This window comes from Carassius auratus, chromosome 22 (genome assembly GCF_003368295.1).
Source record: "Carassius auratus strain Wakin chromosome 22, ASM336829v1, whole genome shotgun sequence".
Lineage (NCBI taxonomy): Eukaryota > Metazoa > Chordata > Actinopteri > Cypriniformes > Cyprinidae > Carassius > Carassius auratus.
The window spans coordinates 26349714-26370256 of NC_039264.1; the positions used below are offsets into that span (position 1 = coordinate 26349714).

General features: G+C 35.9%; 1 protein-coding gene across 1 annotated transcript; it reads left to right on the top strand.

The window, feature by feature from the left end:
- Positions 1 to 375: 375 nt before the first annotated feature.
- Positions 376 to 20398, top strand: LOC113040550 (contactin-associated protein-like 5). Its single transcript, XM_026198859.1, has 4 exons — positions 376 to 414; positions 3155 to 3278; positions 17343 to 17453; positions 19073 to 20398. Exons 1-4 carry the CDS (start codon positions 376 to 378, stop codon positions 19429 to 19431), a joined length of 633 nt encoding a protein of 210 aa, XP_026054644.1. The 3' UTR covers positions 19432 to 20398.
- The last annotated feature ends 145 nt before the right edge of the window (positions 20399 to 20543 follow it).

Sequence of the window (20543 nt, forward strand, 5' to 3'; positions counted from 1 at the left end):
GTGTGTGTGTGTGTGTGTGTTTGAATAGATAGACAGACAGACAGACAGACAGACAGACAGACAGACAGACAGACAGACAGACAGACAGACAGACAGACAGACAGACAGACAGATAGATAGATAGATAGATAGATAGATAGATAGATAGATAGATAGATAGATAGATAGATAGATAGATGAAACATGAATCAATCTTCAGTAGCATTACATATAAATTAATATAAATATTAATTCCCAATGACAAAATTACTGCAATTCCATTGTAGAGACATTCATATTTTCTGTAAAACGATGTTTGAAGTTGAACAAAAAAAACATAACATATATTTATCTCCTCAAAGATGCAGCAGAAAGATGCAGATAAACAGTGCGTCCATGGCTGACCTCTATATCAGTGAACAGACTGTTATCAAAGTAGGTCTTTGCTCTTTGAACAGAGGACGGTGTCATTCTCCGTCCAAATGCCCTCTGGGATTAATGCTCTAATCCCTGTACTCTGGATTCCTATAATCCAGTCTCAAACACATGCCATTGTGCCCTGTGACCTGCCGACAGATTACTAATGCATCTGTAAAATGCATTAACACTGTGTGTGTATATTTAGTGAATGTATCTTGAGCTTTCTCAGTTAGTGAGGTTCATAAAACAGTTCCAAAATTTCTGCATAGTGTATCATGATGGATCACCGAGCACTCGTCTTTGTGTTTTACAAGATACAGAGAATAATTACCTCACTTATACAACTTTAATTCTTCGATCTCAAAGGAAATGCATCGCATTAGCATTCTGGAGGAAACGGGTGGGTATAGCGATGCTAATCTCTGAGAGTTTGCAGAGTACATTTTTCAGGTAGAAAGTTGGGTTTGTTACAACTTTTAAATTAGTATATGTACTATTTTTAGAGTTTTGAATGGTTTTCAGTCAGCAGTCTATTTAGTTACTGGAAACATGTCCTTGAAAGGACAAGGAGTGAAAGGAGAGCAAATGGAGGCCTTTACTGAAGTCTCAGATTGGAAACAACCACTAAACTCACAGAAAACGTTTTCACAACGCTAAAAGAGTGTTTGGTTTTTTACCCTGAATAGATGAACGTACATTATGGTAGGTTTTATGTGAAGTGGGTTTTTTACATCACCGCAGGTCTGATTGAAATATCCGTTGAGTGGCACTATGATTCTTAATGCTTCATGATGGTTTATAATAACTTACCATCTAAACTAGGCCTAAACCATAGTATGAACGGAAGCGAATGTGACATAAAAACACAATCTCAACCATGCCATTTTAGCTTTGTGTTTTGATCTCTCATCTTTCATTTCTTTCATCGTGAGTCATGTTTTTCATGGGTTTCGTAACCAAGGATCCAGCATCTTAAGTCCAATTCCATGCCGGCTTGAGCTACCGAGCAACCTTGTTATTTTCCAGAAAGCGAAACATATAGAGCTGTAATCATAACTGTGTAAGAAATCGATTACAAGTGCTCACTGTGTTACTGCCTCTAGTGATCATTTCATTTGGAGAATGCAGCGATCGTACTTATTGGTACATCTTTAGCGTTTCGCGAACAAGTTCCCACATTTTCATCATGAGATCAGACTGGTCGAAATACTTTCTAAAACCAATATACCATAAGCAATATATGAACAAATATAAACTCAATTCTTTTGAAATTGAAGTTGTTCTCGTTAAAGATCAAAATATATATGCACCGTTCTATCCGAAATTCTCATATGAACACAGAAAGCTTTTTGTGACCAAAAGCACGAGATTCCTGAAGTGGAATGGAAAAACCAAAGGTCTGATGTAAGAGTCCTGTTTACATAGAAAAACTATAGGAAAATTTCACAGTGAAAAAATTATATATATATATATAACATAAAAACCCATTTTATGTGAACAACTATTGACGTATCTGTGCGTCTTTTAATGTCTCCTAATGATTTTTAGGAGACACAACAGTGCAGCAGGTTATTCAGCATATCTGTACTTGATTTCTACACAGTTTAAGGATATGATGTAGATTTTTAAACTAATATGTAGCAGACAGATAAAAGAATATGCAGATTTGAGACTCATATTGCGAAAAAAACAAAAAAAAAAAAACAGACCTTAAAACTTGAAATGTAAAGTGTTTTAAGTCTCCAAAAATGCCACTTTCCATTTAAGGCCATGTTTTGTGCTATTCTTTCCGCACTATTTAATATTTTTAATGTACAGCCACCTTATTTTTAACGTACTGTAAGAGCGGGCGTGGCCAATGTTCAAGGCTTCCGGTGTCATTTGTTTTCCAGTTATCTTACCTGTAAACAGCAGCCTATTTTGTGATTGCTAGGCCTACTGCAAACTGGTATTTGCTATCATACTATTTTAACGTGTAAACACTGGTTTGCATAGCAAATAGTTTTAGTTGGACTTTGTTATTCCTTCCTGTATTGGCTAATGAACCGGAAGTCGCGCACATTCACGTAAATTTTTTGGAGAAACATCAAAGTCACCATGTACTCGATGTTAATTTACACAGTATTAGATGTGTATTTTCAAACTACTGTGGAGCAGACAAATATTAGAGTACTGCATTAAGATTTGCGAAGTATTCCGCGAAAAAAAAAAAAACGACGTTACAGACGTTTACACCTGATGGGCTTCAAGCTTCGTGTGTAAAACTAGAGCGTGTCAGAGAGCGCTGTCCAAAAAAATCTGGTGCTGAAATCGTCTCTCTCTCTCTCTCTCTCTCTCTCTCTCTCTCTCTCTCTCTCTCTCTCTCTCTCTCTCTCTCTCAAAACTCAACTGCTTTCCAGAGATCGTATCATTCGGCTCACAGCGCACAACCTCTCCACGCAGCGTCTGCTGGCTCGCGCGCATCAAAACGCACAAAGTCTCATTCTCACCTCAGAATCTTCTGTTTAGCTGGACCTGTACCGATCGGAATATGAAGCAGATCTGAAGACATCCAGGCAAACCCCGCCAAAAACTCAGTGTGTGTAGAGTCTCTTGGGAAGAGCCTAAGTTAACGTACATCTTGATAGAGGAACTATGGGGGGAGTGTCTCGAGCGCTTCACCACTGGGCAGACTAGCCGAAGAGCCGCTGGAGCCGATCCCGAACCGGACCCGAACTGGCATTTTGGAGCTATTTCACGCTGGCTGGGAATATAGTGCAACTTGGATAAGCGTTGTTGTGCGTTTGGAGAGGTAACGAAGGTGGTGCTGATGGACGCGCTGAGTTTCCACGCGTTCGCGCTCCTGTGCGCGCTCCGCACCACACTGGCAGCAAACAACTGTGAGTAGCCTATATTTGCATACAGTGTCTTAGTAAATAATAATAATAATAATAGGTTTCAAAATATAAAATTTAATTATTATTATTGTTATTATTATTATTATTATTATTATTATTATAAAGGAATTAGGCTTTATTAAGTATATATATATATATATATATATATATATATATATATATATATATATATATATATATATATATATATATATATATATATATCACACTTTAAGTAGGCTATTATAAAATGTCAACTTTATGATTTGAAAATATATAAATAAGTATGAATAGTTTTACCTGCTAAATATTTTGTTATATTGAATAAATTATTTGTATTATTATTATTATATAATGGTCTATTTATAGTTTTACAACTGATTAAAAATCTAAATTTTAAGTATAAGAAAATGTCAACTATGTATGTTTTAAAAATGTATCAATATATAAGAATAGTTTCACCTGTTAAATATTGTGTTTAGATATATCTGTTATTTTCAGGATCTGATGTGTGCAATATTGAAGTTGCAATATTAGCCCTACTATATGTAGCATTTACAAACAAATATAGCGTAGTAGTAGAAATACTCATTGTAATACTGAGTTTTTGTCAGCAGATTTTCCTTCTCTCTTTTTCAGGATTTTACTTAAGTTTAGTTGCTGGCACAAAACTCTGTCGGTTGTGATTTTGAAGCTTTGTACAGCTGTCAGAAAGATTATAGTATACATGCATTATTTTTGTAATGCTTTTGTACACTATATATTTGTTATCCATGCATCTCTGCATATTAAATTAATATTAAATGCATGTTTAAAATGTTGCCACTGAATGAATGAGGGGGGAAACAGCAAGTCAAAACCAGGCTAAAGTCCAGGAAGCTAATGCATGACACATGATTCCGATGATTAAAGACTTGGGAGCTATAGTTATTCAGTAGATCAATGTCTATATTAATCTGTAAAATCTAAAGAGAGACTTCTGGAGTCCACTTCAGAGAGATTTCTGAACGCTAGGCGGCGCTGTTTCCTCGTATCGATCATATTGTAAGGCCTTTGACATCTAAATGAGTCAGAGTCGTATTCCAGGCCCTTACACATAACATCAGTGGCATTTATAAAGAATTATGTAATTCGTAGGACATAACATGAAGGCTTGAAAGAAATGTTTAGCTGTTGAACTGAATGCCTTGGCAATAATCATGATCACAATTTAAAATGTGCACATTTGTTGGATCCACGTTCACTTTTTGGTTGATTCATTCTCGGTGGATTGATTTTAAATGGTTTGATTTAAGAAGATCTGGCAACCTACCATCCAAAGAAATAAAAATAGAGCAGGCAGGCGACACTTGGCAAAACTTATTTCCTCACTTGTGAATGTGAGTCATATATCTGTTGAATTGAGGGTTACATTACTCTCAGAGGAAGACTCGTTCCCTCAGACTCTGGTTAGGCACTCGGGGTTGTCCAACATGAATATGCAAATCCCTCTAGGTTCATTTGCATATGAGTCTAAACATAACATTCACAAAAAAAAAAAAAAAAAACCCTTGGCAGGTTGGAATCCAGGCCATGCATGTGTGTAGCAACTGCCTCGACAGTTAATTAAATGTTAGAAATATACCATTATCCATTACAATATAATTTGACAAAAAAAAAAAAAAAAAAAAAACATTTAATCTCATAATATGTTTTATGACTAGATATACAAATACATAGATGGACTTTTTATGTATACATAGATGGACTTTCTATATATATATACATACATACATAACAACACTTTCTGATTTAACATTTATTTTATTTAATTGTAAAATGACAGATAATTTTTTTATTATATGATTTGCTGAAAAATATATACATAGTGTGGGAGAGATTGTATTTTAATTTCACTTGAGATAATTTCATTCATACATATAATCTGTTTGTGGTTATATGCATACTGTATTTAATGCATTTCAACTCCACAAGCTTGTGCAAAATCATTGAATCTGAGATTTAAAATTGGATTTTAAAATCCAAAGCCTGAACTGGGAAATCAAATGGTCATGTATTTTTTAATATCAGCTTAGATTGGCCCGTCATGTTCTGTCTGATCCGTAGCAACTATAACCTCAAAAGCACCTCATCCTTGACTGGAAATGGCTTTTTGTTTAATGAGCATAGCATAATTAGTAGTGCCAAGTAAATATTAGTGTTATATTATAGATTAGAAATATAACAGAAGGCTGCAGTGACGTTGCAGGCACGAAACCATCTGTGGTTAAGCACGAGCCGTTTGCTGTTATTAATAACCGCACTAACCGCGCCGTTCTCATAACCCATTAGGTTGCACAAATTATAATTAACAAACTCTTCAAACAACAGATTGCAAATAGATAGAAGTGAGTCTCGTAATGAAATGCGTAACTGGAGCGAGGCCTAGAAACCAGTACTGAAAATAACAATGCCTCCATATACTTTATTTAGTGTTGTTTGGGAATGATTTGGAGATATGTATTCTCGTGAGGTGAAAACATTGCAGTCTATTAAATATAATGAGGGGAAAGTGTCTTTGACAGAGTCTGTAGTTGGTGGCCTAGATTTCCCCTCCGCTTTGATCGAACTTGTCTGATAGCGCTCACCTGAAAAAGTCAATTACTGCTTTTAATTACCTGATCTGGAAGGTCCAGACTTTCGAAAATCAGTGGGGACCTTATTCTGCTCTTAAATCATGAAATAAAGAGTTTGGAGAGCCATAGTTGGTGCTTCTAATCCCAAATGATATGTTCGCCAAAAAGTGGAATTTTCAGACGAGAGAGAGAGAGAAAAAAAAAAGTGTGCAAAAGTCAATTTCGTTCTTGTTTTACCTTTCAACACCTCCCCCCCCCCACCTCCGCCACCAATGAAGAAGTTTTTGATTTTGAAATATTTGACAGCACTCAAATAAAATGTCCAAAAATGTCAGCTACTCCTTTTAAGTATCTGATCTGGAAAGTCCAGACTTAATAATAATAATAATAATTGCTTAACTAAGGCCCTTAATCTACTCTTAAGTCAATACAATAAAGACCCATGATTGGTGCTTCATGACCTTAATGTGTTGATGTTTTTTTTTTTACTCTTATTTTAACTCTGTGAACCCCAATCTGCCCTTGATGAATTGGTGCAAAAATCATATTGAATATTTGATTCGCCAATTGTAACTTTTTAATGACCTCATCTGTAAAGTCCCACACAGCAAAGTATAAATAAAATACAAAAAAAAAAAAAACTTGCCAGAACCCCTTATTTTGTTCTTAAAGTGTTAAAAGATTTAAGAACAAAACTTGTAAAATACAGGTGGTAGATCTGTGGTTTGTGCTATGTTTGTCAAGACTTGGTGACTAAAATTAAATATTGATGTTTTGGATAAAAAAAAACGGTTGCATTTAAACAATTTTACTTTTGTTTAACCCATCGCACCCGATCAGTCCTTGATGAATTTTCGAAAAAATAAATCATATTGGGATTTTGATTCGCAATATTTGAGAGTGCCAAGCCAAATGTTACTTACGTTCATCAAAAACGAAGAACGAAGGATGAAGAACGAAAAACCGTTGTACATACACTATTTTACTATTCTTTAACCCTTCGAACCCAATCAGTACTTGATGAATTTGCGCAAAAATCATAATGAGGTTTTGACTCACAATATTTGACATCAATAACAATACATGGTCTTTTATAGGCTTGTGTATATTGTGCATGTTTGTAACCATTAATTCTTTACAATGCATCATATTTTTTGGTTAGCGACCCACCAGTTAAAATATGTTTTGATGGAAAAATTAAGTTATGCTGTTAATTCTGTTTACATGATTCAAAGTATGAGAGAGAACAAAAACCAACTGGATCATGGACAGTTAAGGCATCTCGTCTGGCCTTGTAGCTCTCAAACGTCTCTCTCTCCTTGTCTAGGAAAAGAAGAGTGCTGAGCTTGCACTATACAGTAGATCATTGTCTAACACAATAATTGCCTCTATCTTGTCAGCACATGTGTCAGCTGTAATTTCGGCCCCAAACAAGAGGCAGATCCATACTCACGTTAAAAGCCTGACCTTAGAAGTTAAAGACAAACACCGCCCCCACCCCCCGACTTCACCCACCAACAAACTCCTGTCCTGCTCGTAAATGGCCTTCAGTTTGCGTAGCTCCGTCTAATTTTCACTGCCGATGAGTGTTTATCACGACAGCGCAGCGCCATTGGGTATTTTAAGACATTTTATAAATGCCAGAAAATCTATTCCGAAAGATGCGTGGGTTGAAAAAAAGAAAGGAAAGAAAATGAGAGGAAGATGAAGAAAAAAGGCAAAGATTCTAAGTCATTCTGAGAGTTCCAAGGAACATCTTGGTTTTTAATAAGTGGCTAATTCCATAGGAAATTCTGTAGCAGTAATCAAAAGATAAGTAATTAAGTCTAAATTCCTCTTCAGGGGCCCCTGTTAGTTTGTTGCTTCTGGTGTTAGTGAAATAACAAGGTATACACTATATGAACAAATTCTGTCCATATTCTGTTGGTAAGAACCTCATATTGACAAACAGCTGCTTAAAAATGTAGACTGCTGTATTTAAAGTTGCGAAAATGGTTTACGTATAACCAGACTGACGGGCTGAAATAAAACTGGTTTCACAGAGAAATTGCTTGTAAGTTTCAAATATAATTTAATGACGTAATAACAAGTAACGCATTAAATTAAACGTGGAATTTTAAATTAGAAAGACATATTTGTTTGTGGAGAAACATCCTTGTCCAGAAACCATTCAAGAACTCTTTTTAGTTTCAGTTTCTCTCTCCGAAATCGCAATCTGATGTGTTAGCATGGCGTTACTTGAGAAGTTGAGATTTATCACAGTTTGCACTTAAATTGCCCAAAATTTTGAGTACTTTTAAAGTAGCAAACAAATCCAATCGTGAATGTTGTTTTGCAGAAGTGCGATTTCTCAAAGACTTTTTACTTTAATTGACTAAAAATGTTAAGTTATTTACAAAGTAACAAACAAATTTAAAAAAATGAAGAAATAATAAAACTGGTGTTTTTTTTTTGTTTTAGTTTCGCATGATAATGTTTTCTGTGCAGATAAAAATGTAGTTGTTAAAATTTAAATTAAATTAAATATACATTAAATTAAAATGTAAAAATTAAATTTATGCATTTAGAAGATGCTTTTATCCAAAGCAACTTACAGTGCATTCAAGCTATCAATTTTAACCTATCATATAATAAACACAATTATTAGTTGTTGTTGTTTTTTTGTTTGTTTGTTAATGAAGTTTCTACGTTTTTCTGTTTTTGATTGTTGTGTTTTTTGTAAAGAGTGTTGCGCAAAAAATTTGAACAAATTTCTTCCATTCTAATATATGAAAGTTGGTATAGTCTACACTTTTATGTATAACTTCAAAGAATAGTATTTTCTTGTAAAACATAATCCATTTATCTTTGTAATTTTTTTCTTTCTACTTAATTTTCAACGTGTTACTTGCCATTTCTTTGTAATGTAAGTAAAAATTTGTAATTTAAATCCCATACCCTTTTTTTTCCCCATTATACTTTGGAAAATCTTTTTCAAATCATCTGGAGGGTACTTAAAAACATCACTCACTTTGCATGTCAAGTGGGCGGCTCTTAAACATAATAAGCCGCTCTCGGAATATACAGTACATGAATTCAAAACCTTTTGAATGAGTAGACAGACATACAGTATGCAAACTCTGAAAACTCACATGCAAAGAAATCTCCCAAGTTTATCAAAGATATTTAACATATTCTTGCGAAACACACACCACATCCAGGACCCTCCAGCCGTCACCCCTCAGAGAACCGTGATTCGTTGATTGACGGATCTAATCCATCAACGTAAAAGCCGGTGATGATAAACATGAACCCAGCTGATGTTCACTATTGAAAAACAGAGTCCTTTAATGCATCTTCCGTTAATGAGATGCTGTTCAGTCTGTGTCAGTGGGCGTTTAGTCTGCCAAACATATGCTTCGCAACTTCGTAAATATCATCCAAGGCAAAAGAAACTCTTAACAAGCCGCTAATAGCATTTCACAAATATCCCAGAAAGTTCTGCCGGCATCCCACACTCATTGTGAAACAGTGCCGGAGATGTTCCCCACTCTGATCAGTGGAAGGAAAGTTAAGAAAACACATCTCCATAGCTTTGATGGTGTCCCGGTTGTGTGGTGCTGTTTATTTAAGTCTATGACCATTCAGAGGCCTCGATAATTTAGTTTTTCCAAGACTGCTGTCTTAACCAAAGGGGATAAACAGCAACTGTGTAAAACACTGAGCTATATTTGGCCACATATGTACTAAGCAGCTTCAGCTATTACATTATTAATGCTTAAAACTTGTCATAGTTCCAGATCCTTGTGTAAACTATAGTGCATGAAATTCCTCTAATGTCAGGGGCTTTGAAGTTGAGTTGCTTCAAAATATCCCAGTTTTAAAATCAATGAAAAATAAAATTTATAGTCAAATATTTAATATAATACAAATACTATAAATATATATTTTAATTTAGAATGTGTTTTATTTTATATTAAAATTAAATTGTATTATTTTTATGTTTAATATATATAGTAGCAGTATTAGTAATTAGTAGCAGTAGTAGTAGTAACAAATTGGTATAAAACATAAATGTGACAGTACTTATATATATATAGTATATATATATAACTATTTTTATTATTATTATTATAAATAGATAAATTATAAAATAATACAATTACTATAAATGCACAATATATTTTTTATTTTAAAATGACTTTTGTATAACATTAATTGTGTGTACAGATTAATATAAATTAATTTACTTTTATGTGTGTAAATGTGTGACTTTTTTGTGATTTTATGTGTGTATTGATTAATTTATTTTTATTATATGTTTAATAGATTTGTATGTATATTATTATAAGTAGTAGTAGTAGTATGAAACAAATTGGTATAACATACTATATATACATAAGGCAATATAAATTGCTATATATTTTTAAATATATAATTGTATCTTGTTCATTTATTTATTTATTTATTTTGTTGCTGTGATTATTATTATTATTATTATTATTATTATTATTTATCACTCGTATAACACAATTTCCTGATTAAACATGTAATCAAATATGATCAAGACTTTTTGAAAAATTTAAACTCATGTGTCAAATATTCACATTCAGTGAGTCATTATTTCAAAAACTATGTCTTGTTATTGCTATTTTAAGAGTGGTGTTCTGCACCAACTTAAAATGAGTGTGGAAGCAATTTTGAACATTCCCACAGTGCAAATCATCTACCTATCCGACACACTGCAGGATGGTGTAAGGGAGGACAGAAAGAGTAGATCATATCTTCATATCCGTGTTTTACTAGTTACTATCATGGGACCGCTGCAGGGAACGTGGTGTTTGTGCAGCTGCGACTGCAAATCATTGTTATTGAGCTTTATGTAAAGAAGAATAGTTCAAAACCCACAAGTTTAAGGTTGTTTTCCAGTGAAAGACAAACGAACAGCTATTTAGCTGAACGTTAAGGCTGCTCTTTCACCATAAATGAGTGTAAAGCATAAAAGCGCTCTCATTCGCACATTTTCTGAGGCTGTAGAATAGATGTGTATGAAATAAACACTGAATGTTAATTGTTATTCAAAGAAACTATTTATTTTTTATGTACCGAAATGTCAATCGATACATGAACATGCTCGCAGCATGAACTGCATTCAGACATCTCTAACTGACTCCAAATCAATCAAGATCTGATTGAGTTTCTCAGCATAAACTCTTAGAAACAGTGTACTCTATGTGTGATGAATGGAATTCTTTGTGCTTTAGGGTTGTTTTACAACAGGAAAATAGCTGTAGACTGTGCAATTCTGTCGTTAGTTACTCTGAAACGGCATATAGATTCGCACACAAGTTTGGGAAAACATATCTATCTAAATAATGACAGAATTTGGTTTTGTTCCTTGAAACCAAACAAAAATGTGGATTGACTTTTATGTTTATATCTCCCAATATACCATTCATATTCCATAGTGTAACAGCCGCTCATCTTGCTGTTGAATCCTCAGTTAAATAGGTGAGCGTAAATTAGCCGGCTTTGTCAGGCTCTTCTCGCTGTGTTCTACCTGCTGCGGAGATCGTAGAGTGTCACAATGGAAGTGAAGAGTCTCTCTGTGTCGCTGTCAGGTTTAAATAATAGCCTCTCTTTCATTTTCCTCTATTACATCAGCCCTCGCTGCCATGGGCAACCGCTAGTAAAATCAGGTCAGCGCTAAATGCCAAGCTTGAAGAGGGGGGCAGAAACGTGGCCCGAGTCATTTTAATTACCCAAAATGCTGTGAGATAGGGCGCAGGGGTCTGAGCTGCTACTGTAAATGGGACACATCTAAATTTGAAGTGCTGTTGCGGCAAAAAAAAGAGAGGATGTTACATGATTTTCTGAATTGTTTTTATCATTTTATTTTATTTTGTGTAGTTTTCATACTAAAAATTATCAAACAATAATAAATAGTAACGATAAATGTTATTTTGTTTAATTACAAACATATTATGTGATTTACCATTTTAATGTAAATATACAAATAATAATATATGATAAAATTGAATAATAAACTATTCTTAATATTATAGAATAATTCAATTATTATACATGTTTTAAAAATAATAATAATATTAATAAAAATAATAATAAATAGTTGTTATTGTGATAATCAATCCACATTATACTTCAAATGGAACAAACATGGTAGAATCCTCTCGCTGTTTAATCTACACAGATGTTGGTCTTGGTTTTGTCTTCACATGCAAGATTAAACCCCTCTCATGAGGCTCAGGAATGATCCACAATTCTTAAACTACTTAAACGTGTTGAGAACGATAATTCATTATCACGTAGCAAGGAGAGGGGTATTAGAATGATCATTTAGAGCCTGTTTTGCACTGGATAGAGGTTTTAAGTTGGCTGTATTGTGCTTTGTTGTGTCTGGTAGGGTCTTCAGATCAGTATCTTTGTTTTTTGTTTTCTTAAAGTGTGTAATTTCTGCACTACAGTCAATAAATGTACTCGTTTTGAATTAACAGAAGTGATTTGATAACACCATAAAATTGTTTTACAGTTGATTTGTCTGTACACATGAACTTTGTAATGTAATATATATATATATATATATATATATATATTTATAAAACATGACTGTTTATTTAATATAATCATATAGCCAATTGAAAAAAAGTGAATATATATTTAGTTTTCTATTTACTGTATTGTTTAGTAATCTTTATTTGTTTAGATTGTATTTAATTTCTTTGAAAGTGTATAGCTAAATAACAATTATTCTACACGATTAAATGATTCTTTCTTATTTTGGTTTGCATTGTGTTTTAAATAAATAGCTTTTGTTGCCATTAAGCTAATTTAGAAGTATAATATTCCGCTTGAATATTGAGCTAGATTAACTGTTTATTATGTTTTCATTTATGTAATAGTTTAGTAACCTTTAGGGCCGTATTTTAACGATCCAAACCCAAAGTGTAAAGCGCACAGCGCAGGTGCACTCAGGGCGTGTCCAAATCCACTTTTACTATTTTAACGACGGAAAAACGGTTGGCGCGCCCGGGCGCATGGTCTAAACGAGTAGTCCCTATTCTCTTAATGAGTAAAGGGTGTTTTTTGGGCGTAACGTACAATAAACGAGTCAGAGTCTCATCTTCCATTCCCTTTAATAGCCAGTTGCGCTCGTGCCATGACGGATTTGCTATTTACATAACGGAATTCGGCAAGTGCAAAGACAGAAAGTGTCTCAGAGATGAAACTAGATAGCCTAATTCTGATATATGCGATAACTATCTATATATATTTATTTAGCCTACAAAAATATTATGCATTGCAGTCCTTACATTTTTTATATTTGCCATGTTTGTGCGCTGCTGTGCTTCCCTGTGTTTAATAAGCAGTGTGTACGCTCTTTAAATAACAAAGAAAAAAACATTGCACCAGACTTTAGACCAGGTTTGAGCTGGTCTATGGCGCAGTCTATTTTCAGCTCCTTAAAATAGCAATGCGCCAGCAATCCCTGAACACACCTCTTTTTCAGACCAGCACGCCCATGGGCGCAACAATGAGCACAAATGCATTTGCTAATTAAACGAAGTGGCGCTGGACAGGAAAATGCGAATGGCGCCGGACTGAAACTAGCAAACACACTTCCGCTGCACCTTGCGTCGCATTGTGCCGGGTGTATTATAGGGCCCCTGGTGTTTTTTTTTTTTTTTTACTTACTTAATTTGCTGTCTAACATTTCTCTTTTTTTAAATAGTGCCTTCGTAATTTTAACTAAAATTCTCATAATGTTACGTATTTCACTACTTTTAAATGTTGAAGACATTGGCTTACTAACTAGTGTCTGAATACAAGTTTTGGTATTCGGAAAAGAAAGCTTTAATCCACAGAGGACGGATTGTGTTCTGTATACAAAGAGATCTGGGACACTTCGGGAGTGTGCAAACTCTCAAACAGGATTTAAATGAGTGTTTCACACTTTTTACAGGATGTAGGTGTCCATTCACAGATGTCTGGGCATTCTGCATTTTCTGCTTCCATCTAACCACCCCATCCCCCTTCCCCTCTTTATGCCTCCACTGGAAAAGTTTGTTGGAGGCACCGGACTCAATTCAATGTGGAAAAAGCTTCTTTAAAACTGCATTAGAAATCACATGTTCTGTCACAGCACAGATGCACTGGGACATCCAGGGATTCCATTAAAGGTGTGGACTCTTAAAAGCGCAGCTGGGGTCAGGAAAAATTGACTGTCGTGCTGGGTTTGCACCGAGCTGCTTTTACGTCTAATAAAGCGTAAGAATACCACATGGGAAAAGAAAAAAAAAAAACTTGGCTTATTTCTTAGATTCTTGCATCCACTAATAGCCTCATACGTGTTCTACCAAACTGCATTTGCTTAAAAGGTTTGATTCTTAAACTCTCCAAGGAGTAAAGACAAGTAGAGAATTGAGTTAGTAATGTCAAATGGATGTTTTATGTGATTCTGAGAGCTTGCTTTTGTACACGTTTCTAAATAACAACCAACTCTTTGTTACAATGCAAACATTTTACGCCATCTGACCGTCTAGCAAGCAAAACAGCGAATTAGGCGACCTATCCTCAAGCTAATACTAGTGCTGCTGAGTTGTTTTCCTCCCATAAACATTAATTTCGCAGCATGCATATGTCAGTAGATCTGGCAGTGCTGACTGGGAGAATTTCCAAGGTAAACATAAAAATTTCATCTCCCCCACCCTTCCAACCCTTCTTCGTATTCATGCTGAGCATCCGTCTGATCCCGGTAGAAACAATTACGCATAGTGTGTTTGTCAAATGGAGGAAAAACAATGTTCTTTTTTTTACAGTTCAACACGCAGCCATGTGTGTGTGTGCTAATATCCTTTGGCTTTCGCTGTTGTCATGAATTGTTATTAAAAAAGTGTTCTGTTCTTGATTCGTTAAACAGTTTTATTAATTACATGCATACATGAGTACACTTCATTTCTACTAATTAATAAGCTAAGCTGAGATTAATATTAGCATGATTAACTCATTATGTTTGCAGCAATCAGGTCATTGTATTTGATTAGAATAAAATGATATTCTGATGATTGGCAGAAGTTCAAACATTAGAGCTGAAATAGTCTGTTTATATATATAAAACCATGTAGATTTTGTTTCCTTGATTAACTGTTTAAAGTTAAAATAACTCTGTTAACTTTTCAGTTGTTTCTCCTAAACAGAAACTAGATTAAATGGAGATCAAAAGTGTTTTATGTCTCTTGTCTCCCTGATTGTTCTCCCAAGAAAAAGATCTGGACAATGCCCAGATTTGTCAAACCCAAGAATGGTTTAAACAAGCTAAATTCAGAGATCTCAATATGAACTCAATCATTTCTCATCATGAAAGGTTCCTGTGATCACTTTTTGTCTTCTAGGAGAAATGACTGAAAAGACTGATGCATGTCTGGAAACTCATTTCTTTATGTCTAATGAACTAAGAAAGAGCAAAATTCTGGGGAACTTTATTTCTGAAGACTTAAAAAACACATGCAATACAAAACTCTTTATTTGGACTTTGAACTTTGAGTACAACTATGTAGTCATGGATGTTTTGTAGAAAGAATGTATGTATCCAACTTAGTATAGATAAAGGACACTCAATGTTAAATATGTTGCGGCAACTTTTGTTGCCCGATGGAGCATCCCTTTCATAGAACCTTCCTCCTCCTACGTCCTTGCAATGCATAATGCCCTTTGGACTGATGGATCCATGTTGTTCTCTGAAAACCTCTCTGGGTATCCATACATTTCATTTATCAACTGCAGTGGTTTTTAACATCAACCTCTTCAGCCAAAATAATAAAAAAAGACCTAAAGGTCAAAACATTCCAGTCGCCAAATAACATTTGTGGATACCCAAAGAGTTAGGGCACTTCTGAGTTTGCATAAGCGAGTGCTGTGGATCGATTGGCTTCATATGGCACTGTGCATTGCAAAGATGTAGGAGAAGACAGGGGCCAGCATAAGTAGCACACCAGTAACAAATAGATTTGTGTAGTTTTGTAAGAGTGGTGAATCAGCTCTTTCAAAGGGAATAGCATATCGCAAGGTTGTAGAAGGAAAAACCTTTGGAAAATGACAATCTGCCATCCAACCGAAAGTTAAGAACATATCAAACTTTGCTGCATCATTGACCAGAATAGGATCCATTAGTGTTTTCAGAAATCCTGCCTGATTTCAAATGGACATGGCTCTTTCCTCCCCCTCAAAAGAGTTGTAAACATTCCTGTCCATCAAATGCTCCATCAGAGCTTTGCCCCATGTGCAAGCACCCACAAACATCTCGAGAAATGAAGCTGCTGGTTTATGGTCATGCTGTATCGATTCCCATTTCTTGTACCATCAGAGCACCAGGTGCTTGGCGGCCACTAGGTCATTTTCACTTCCCTCCCACACTAAGAAAAATCTAATCTGGTCTCTTTCCGCTGGTGGAATGCAATGCTACCGATCTCCTCCGCACGACTGTCACCGTAAGTAGAAGCGGAAGCCCCTGTCAGTCATTCTCATCATTCATATTTATGAGTTTTAGAAACATCACTTGCTCAATTTGCCCACTTTACACGCTGGCAGAGCAAAAGATAGAGAGATTGTCAGTGAGGGAGACTCCCTGTTGAAAAATGCATCATGGGGCAGGTTTTTAAATGGCTTCGTCTGGAGGAAACCTGCTTCGGAGGGTGCCTGTTTATTATGGATTTTTCCTGAACTAAAATACCATTGAGCCAGGAGATGATGTTTCAGTTTGGCTCAGGTATCTCTGTCTCTCAGAGTCGTTGTTAGAGAGGAGATGGGGCTAGCTACCAGTTTCTATCCTTCCTATGACCTTACCTAGATACTTACTATTTCATGTTTTTCCATCTCTTTATCACTTCCTTTCTCCCTCTCATCTCCCAGTCTCACCTTTTGCCTGGTCTGGAATACATTTGCAATTCCGTGAGTGACGCTATTTGATGTCAGGCTCGTTCAGAAAGCATTTGAAAGGTTAATTAGCTGAGAAATCGGTGTGGCTTTCTCAAACATTGAAATGAGAGCTGTTGTCAGATTTCTCACTCCCTCTCCTTTCTCCAAGTTCTTTCTCATCATTATCTTGCTCCGCATGTTGACCTGAGTAGTGGATGCTGAAAGTCCCCTTTTTTGCTAGATGAATGAAGTTTACACTGTGTGTCCCACATACTGCTTTCTTCTGGTCCATAAACTGATATCTTCAGCCAAGGTTGAGGGTGTTAACAATTACAATTACTAGATTCGAAACATTCATAAGCCACCTTGCCTGTAGGGGTGAAGGGGAAAATGGGGAAAATGCAAAGGAGAGGACTTGATCTGTTATCCATTGGGAGCTGATTGGTTTATGAAAAGTGGGCATTCTAAACCAGAATAAACCAGTCATTCACAAACCTTGAATGTCAACTCTGATTGGTTAATCTATTTCCTGTTTTTCTAGATCACTGCAATGGGCCACTGGTTTCTGCTCTTCCTCCCACGTCATTCCAGAGCTCCTCGTCTTCCTCTGACAGTCTGTTGCCATATTTTGCCAAGCTCAACAGAAGAGATGGTGAGTAATCCCGGCATAAAATGTGAAAATGTTGAAAAGAACCCAAGTAATTCTATTAGATTTCTATAAAATTACTTTCATTGGCAGAATTGTACAGTGATGCTAATACCAGAGTAATTTTGATATAAATGATGGCACAGAATAATTATTTTGTTTATGTACCATGGTATTTACTTAAGGTATTTCTATTTGAATGTCCAAAAACACGGTAAGACCATAAAAATACATTTTACCGCATCGGTTTAGTTCATGCTGGAGTCCATTCCAGTGCTTTCAAAAAATGAATTTCTTTCATTTTGATATGGCACAGCAGGGATAAATACCTAGTACAACTTTGCTTTTAAAGCTTTACTTTGGTTTTAGAATGGATTTGATTGAAATTTAGTTGACCTACAGGTCAAAAGTAGACCAAATAGTCAATTACTGCCTGACAGCGATAGGAACACCCTTGTGAAACCGAACTGTTTGGCTTAGTATGTGTTAGTGGAGCAGCTCCTTGTGCTATGACTAGTGCTGGGTTTGCTGTCTATCTGCTCAGCCTTTTAATAGATACAGTGCCAATGTACATTAGATTTACTGAGCTAATTAGTGTGAACAGACAGGCTTAAAAGAAGCTCTTTTGGCAGGCTTATCTGAAGTTGAGGCTTGGCTGGCTGCTGAATGCTTCAAATACCTTTTCTGCCTGTAATTAAAAGTTTAGCTTTTGTTAATGAAGGAACGTTCCTTAATCAACTAGAGTATTGAGCAGAAGCTAGCCAAAAGTATCAATGGAATTGCAGTATCATGGCAGGATCCATTTTCAAACAAGTTGTTTTATCATTAGCTTGATAGCTTTTCTTATAAATAGCATTCTAGCTTGTTTTGTTGCTTTTTAACATTGTGCTGTGCACAAGTGAGCTGCCATTAAGTTTGAAACATCCAAGGTTTCTTTCTGTCAAGAAGTTTTGGGGAATTCAGAATAATTTCATTGAATCATTTATTTAGAATATTGGGAATCATGATGTCATTTCCTCATGTCCATACACTTGGTGTGGTCTGGAACAATTGTGAATGCATGAAGTCCACTGTAAACGCAAATCATTCAGTCGATAAGTGTCATAAATAGGTTTTAAACAGTTTGTTTTAGTGAAATACTTATTTTAGAGTTCACTTCAAATGAACCAATTTGAATATATTCACAATTCATCACTCTGTTGTGCTCGTAAAAGTAATTGTGCATTATTATACTTTTTCTAAATGTTTAGTTAAAAGTGCGGTCAAAATTAAAGTTGTTCAGTAAATTCTCATGAACTAAATCCAGACTTTTCGATCAGAATCTACGCAATCAGAAGTTTCACACAATGGCAGAAGATTTCCCTTGCAAATTTTACCTTCAGGTTGGTCATGGGGATTTGCCGCATTAAGCAACACAAAGTTACTTGGTTTGAAAGTGACTTCTGTGTGAGCAGTGCTTCATCGTTACTTTTTTCCTTGCAAAACATTAAAGATTTTGCTAAGGTGACCACAGTTTAAAATTAAAATGAGCTTACAGCCTGACAACCTTGCACAGGTTGGTTGCTGAATCTTCTGAATTTTTGTTGCTTGTACCTTGCATTGCACCCCTTCTGTTTTTGCGCTAGGAGGTGGTGGCTGGGCTCCAGAACGAACAGACAGGCTACGATGGCTACAGGTGGATCTGCGAGAGCGGGTCGAGGTCACAGCTGTGGCGACCCAGGGTCGTTTCGGGAGCCCTGATTGGGTTACGAGTTACATGTTGCTGTACAGTGACACAGGAAGAGCTTGGAAGCAGTTCAGACAAGACGACAACATAGGGGTGAGTTATCCAAGTTCTCTTATAAAAATAATCCACCCTTTTATTAATACATTTACCATTAGTACTTCAGCCGGTGCGATAAGTACTGTAAAAGCTTTCTGGATAATGTGGATCAAGGGGGCTTTTATGACTGGAATAAAATGCATACACACCCATAATCATTAAGCCTCTGTGTCTTTAATGAAATCATAATAATTTACTAGAATAAATGAATGCATCCTCCCATACACTGTCAGACACTGTTGGCACACATCGAAAACCAGCCACCCACGAAATGTTCAAATTTTAATTACCGACTTGAATTTCACTTAATCGCCTAAACTAAGATTAAATACAGGCTCTATTTTGAGTGGCGTGGCTTTAATATCCCTCCCAAAACTTATTTCATGGTCTCCTGACCTTACCAGTCACTGGCAGTGCAGCTGAAATCCTTGTCTACCCAACTGCAATTACCTTTTCTTTTTTGGGGGGTAGTTTTATTTTGACAACTTTGGAATCGATCGGCACGGCCCTTGCGCCACAAGAGACAGCGGTTGCATTGCCTCCACACTTACAGGCAAACAAATGGGCTTCACCCTCCTCTTCTGAATCAATACTAGTCATTTCAAAGCTCCATCATTCCCCGGCGTTCTTATTTAGCCCGGCTCGAAGAGATCTGGGGCGAAACATTACTGAGATCTAACCTGCCATCTTCGTCGTCTCTCATTACGAAAGCTTGGATTCCTGCTAATGTAATCGTCGGAGCTAAACAAACACAGAGAGCTGTAGGAGGAGGTGGAGGTGGTGTATACATTTTCTGCGGCTAATTCATCTCATTACAACTTTATTTATTTGTTCATTGATGGTTTAATGTTTGGTTCTTTTATCTCTCACCCAGCGGGAGGAGAAAAAAGGTGCTGATTAGTTTGAGAATGGAGTTTAATGGAAGACTTTGAAGGTGTGAAGCATTTTAATGAGTAGAAGATTAAAAGAAGTGGAACATTTTTACAGAGCGGTAGGTGCCTCCTGGTCATGCCATTTTTCTGGTAGGCTCTACAGCTGGAGGTAGGACCCCCAGCTATTCTAAACCTGGAGGTTTAGATTAGCAGCGACACTTTGAGTGCAGCTTAAAGAAACTAACGCTGCCAGCGGCACCCCGCTAACTTTTTGTGTTAGTATTTTAAATCATAGGTAAATGCAGCTTGGCAAGAGTTCAGCTCTATGTATAGATAATCAACTCTCTGACTTTGGAAGAGTTTCTTTGAGGTAAACCTAAATGCTAATTGAGACTAAATTGG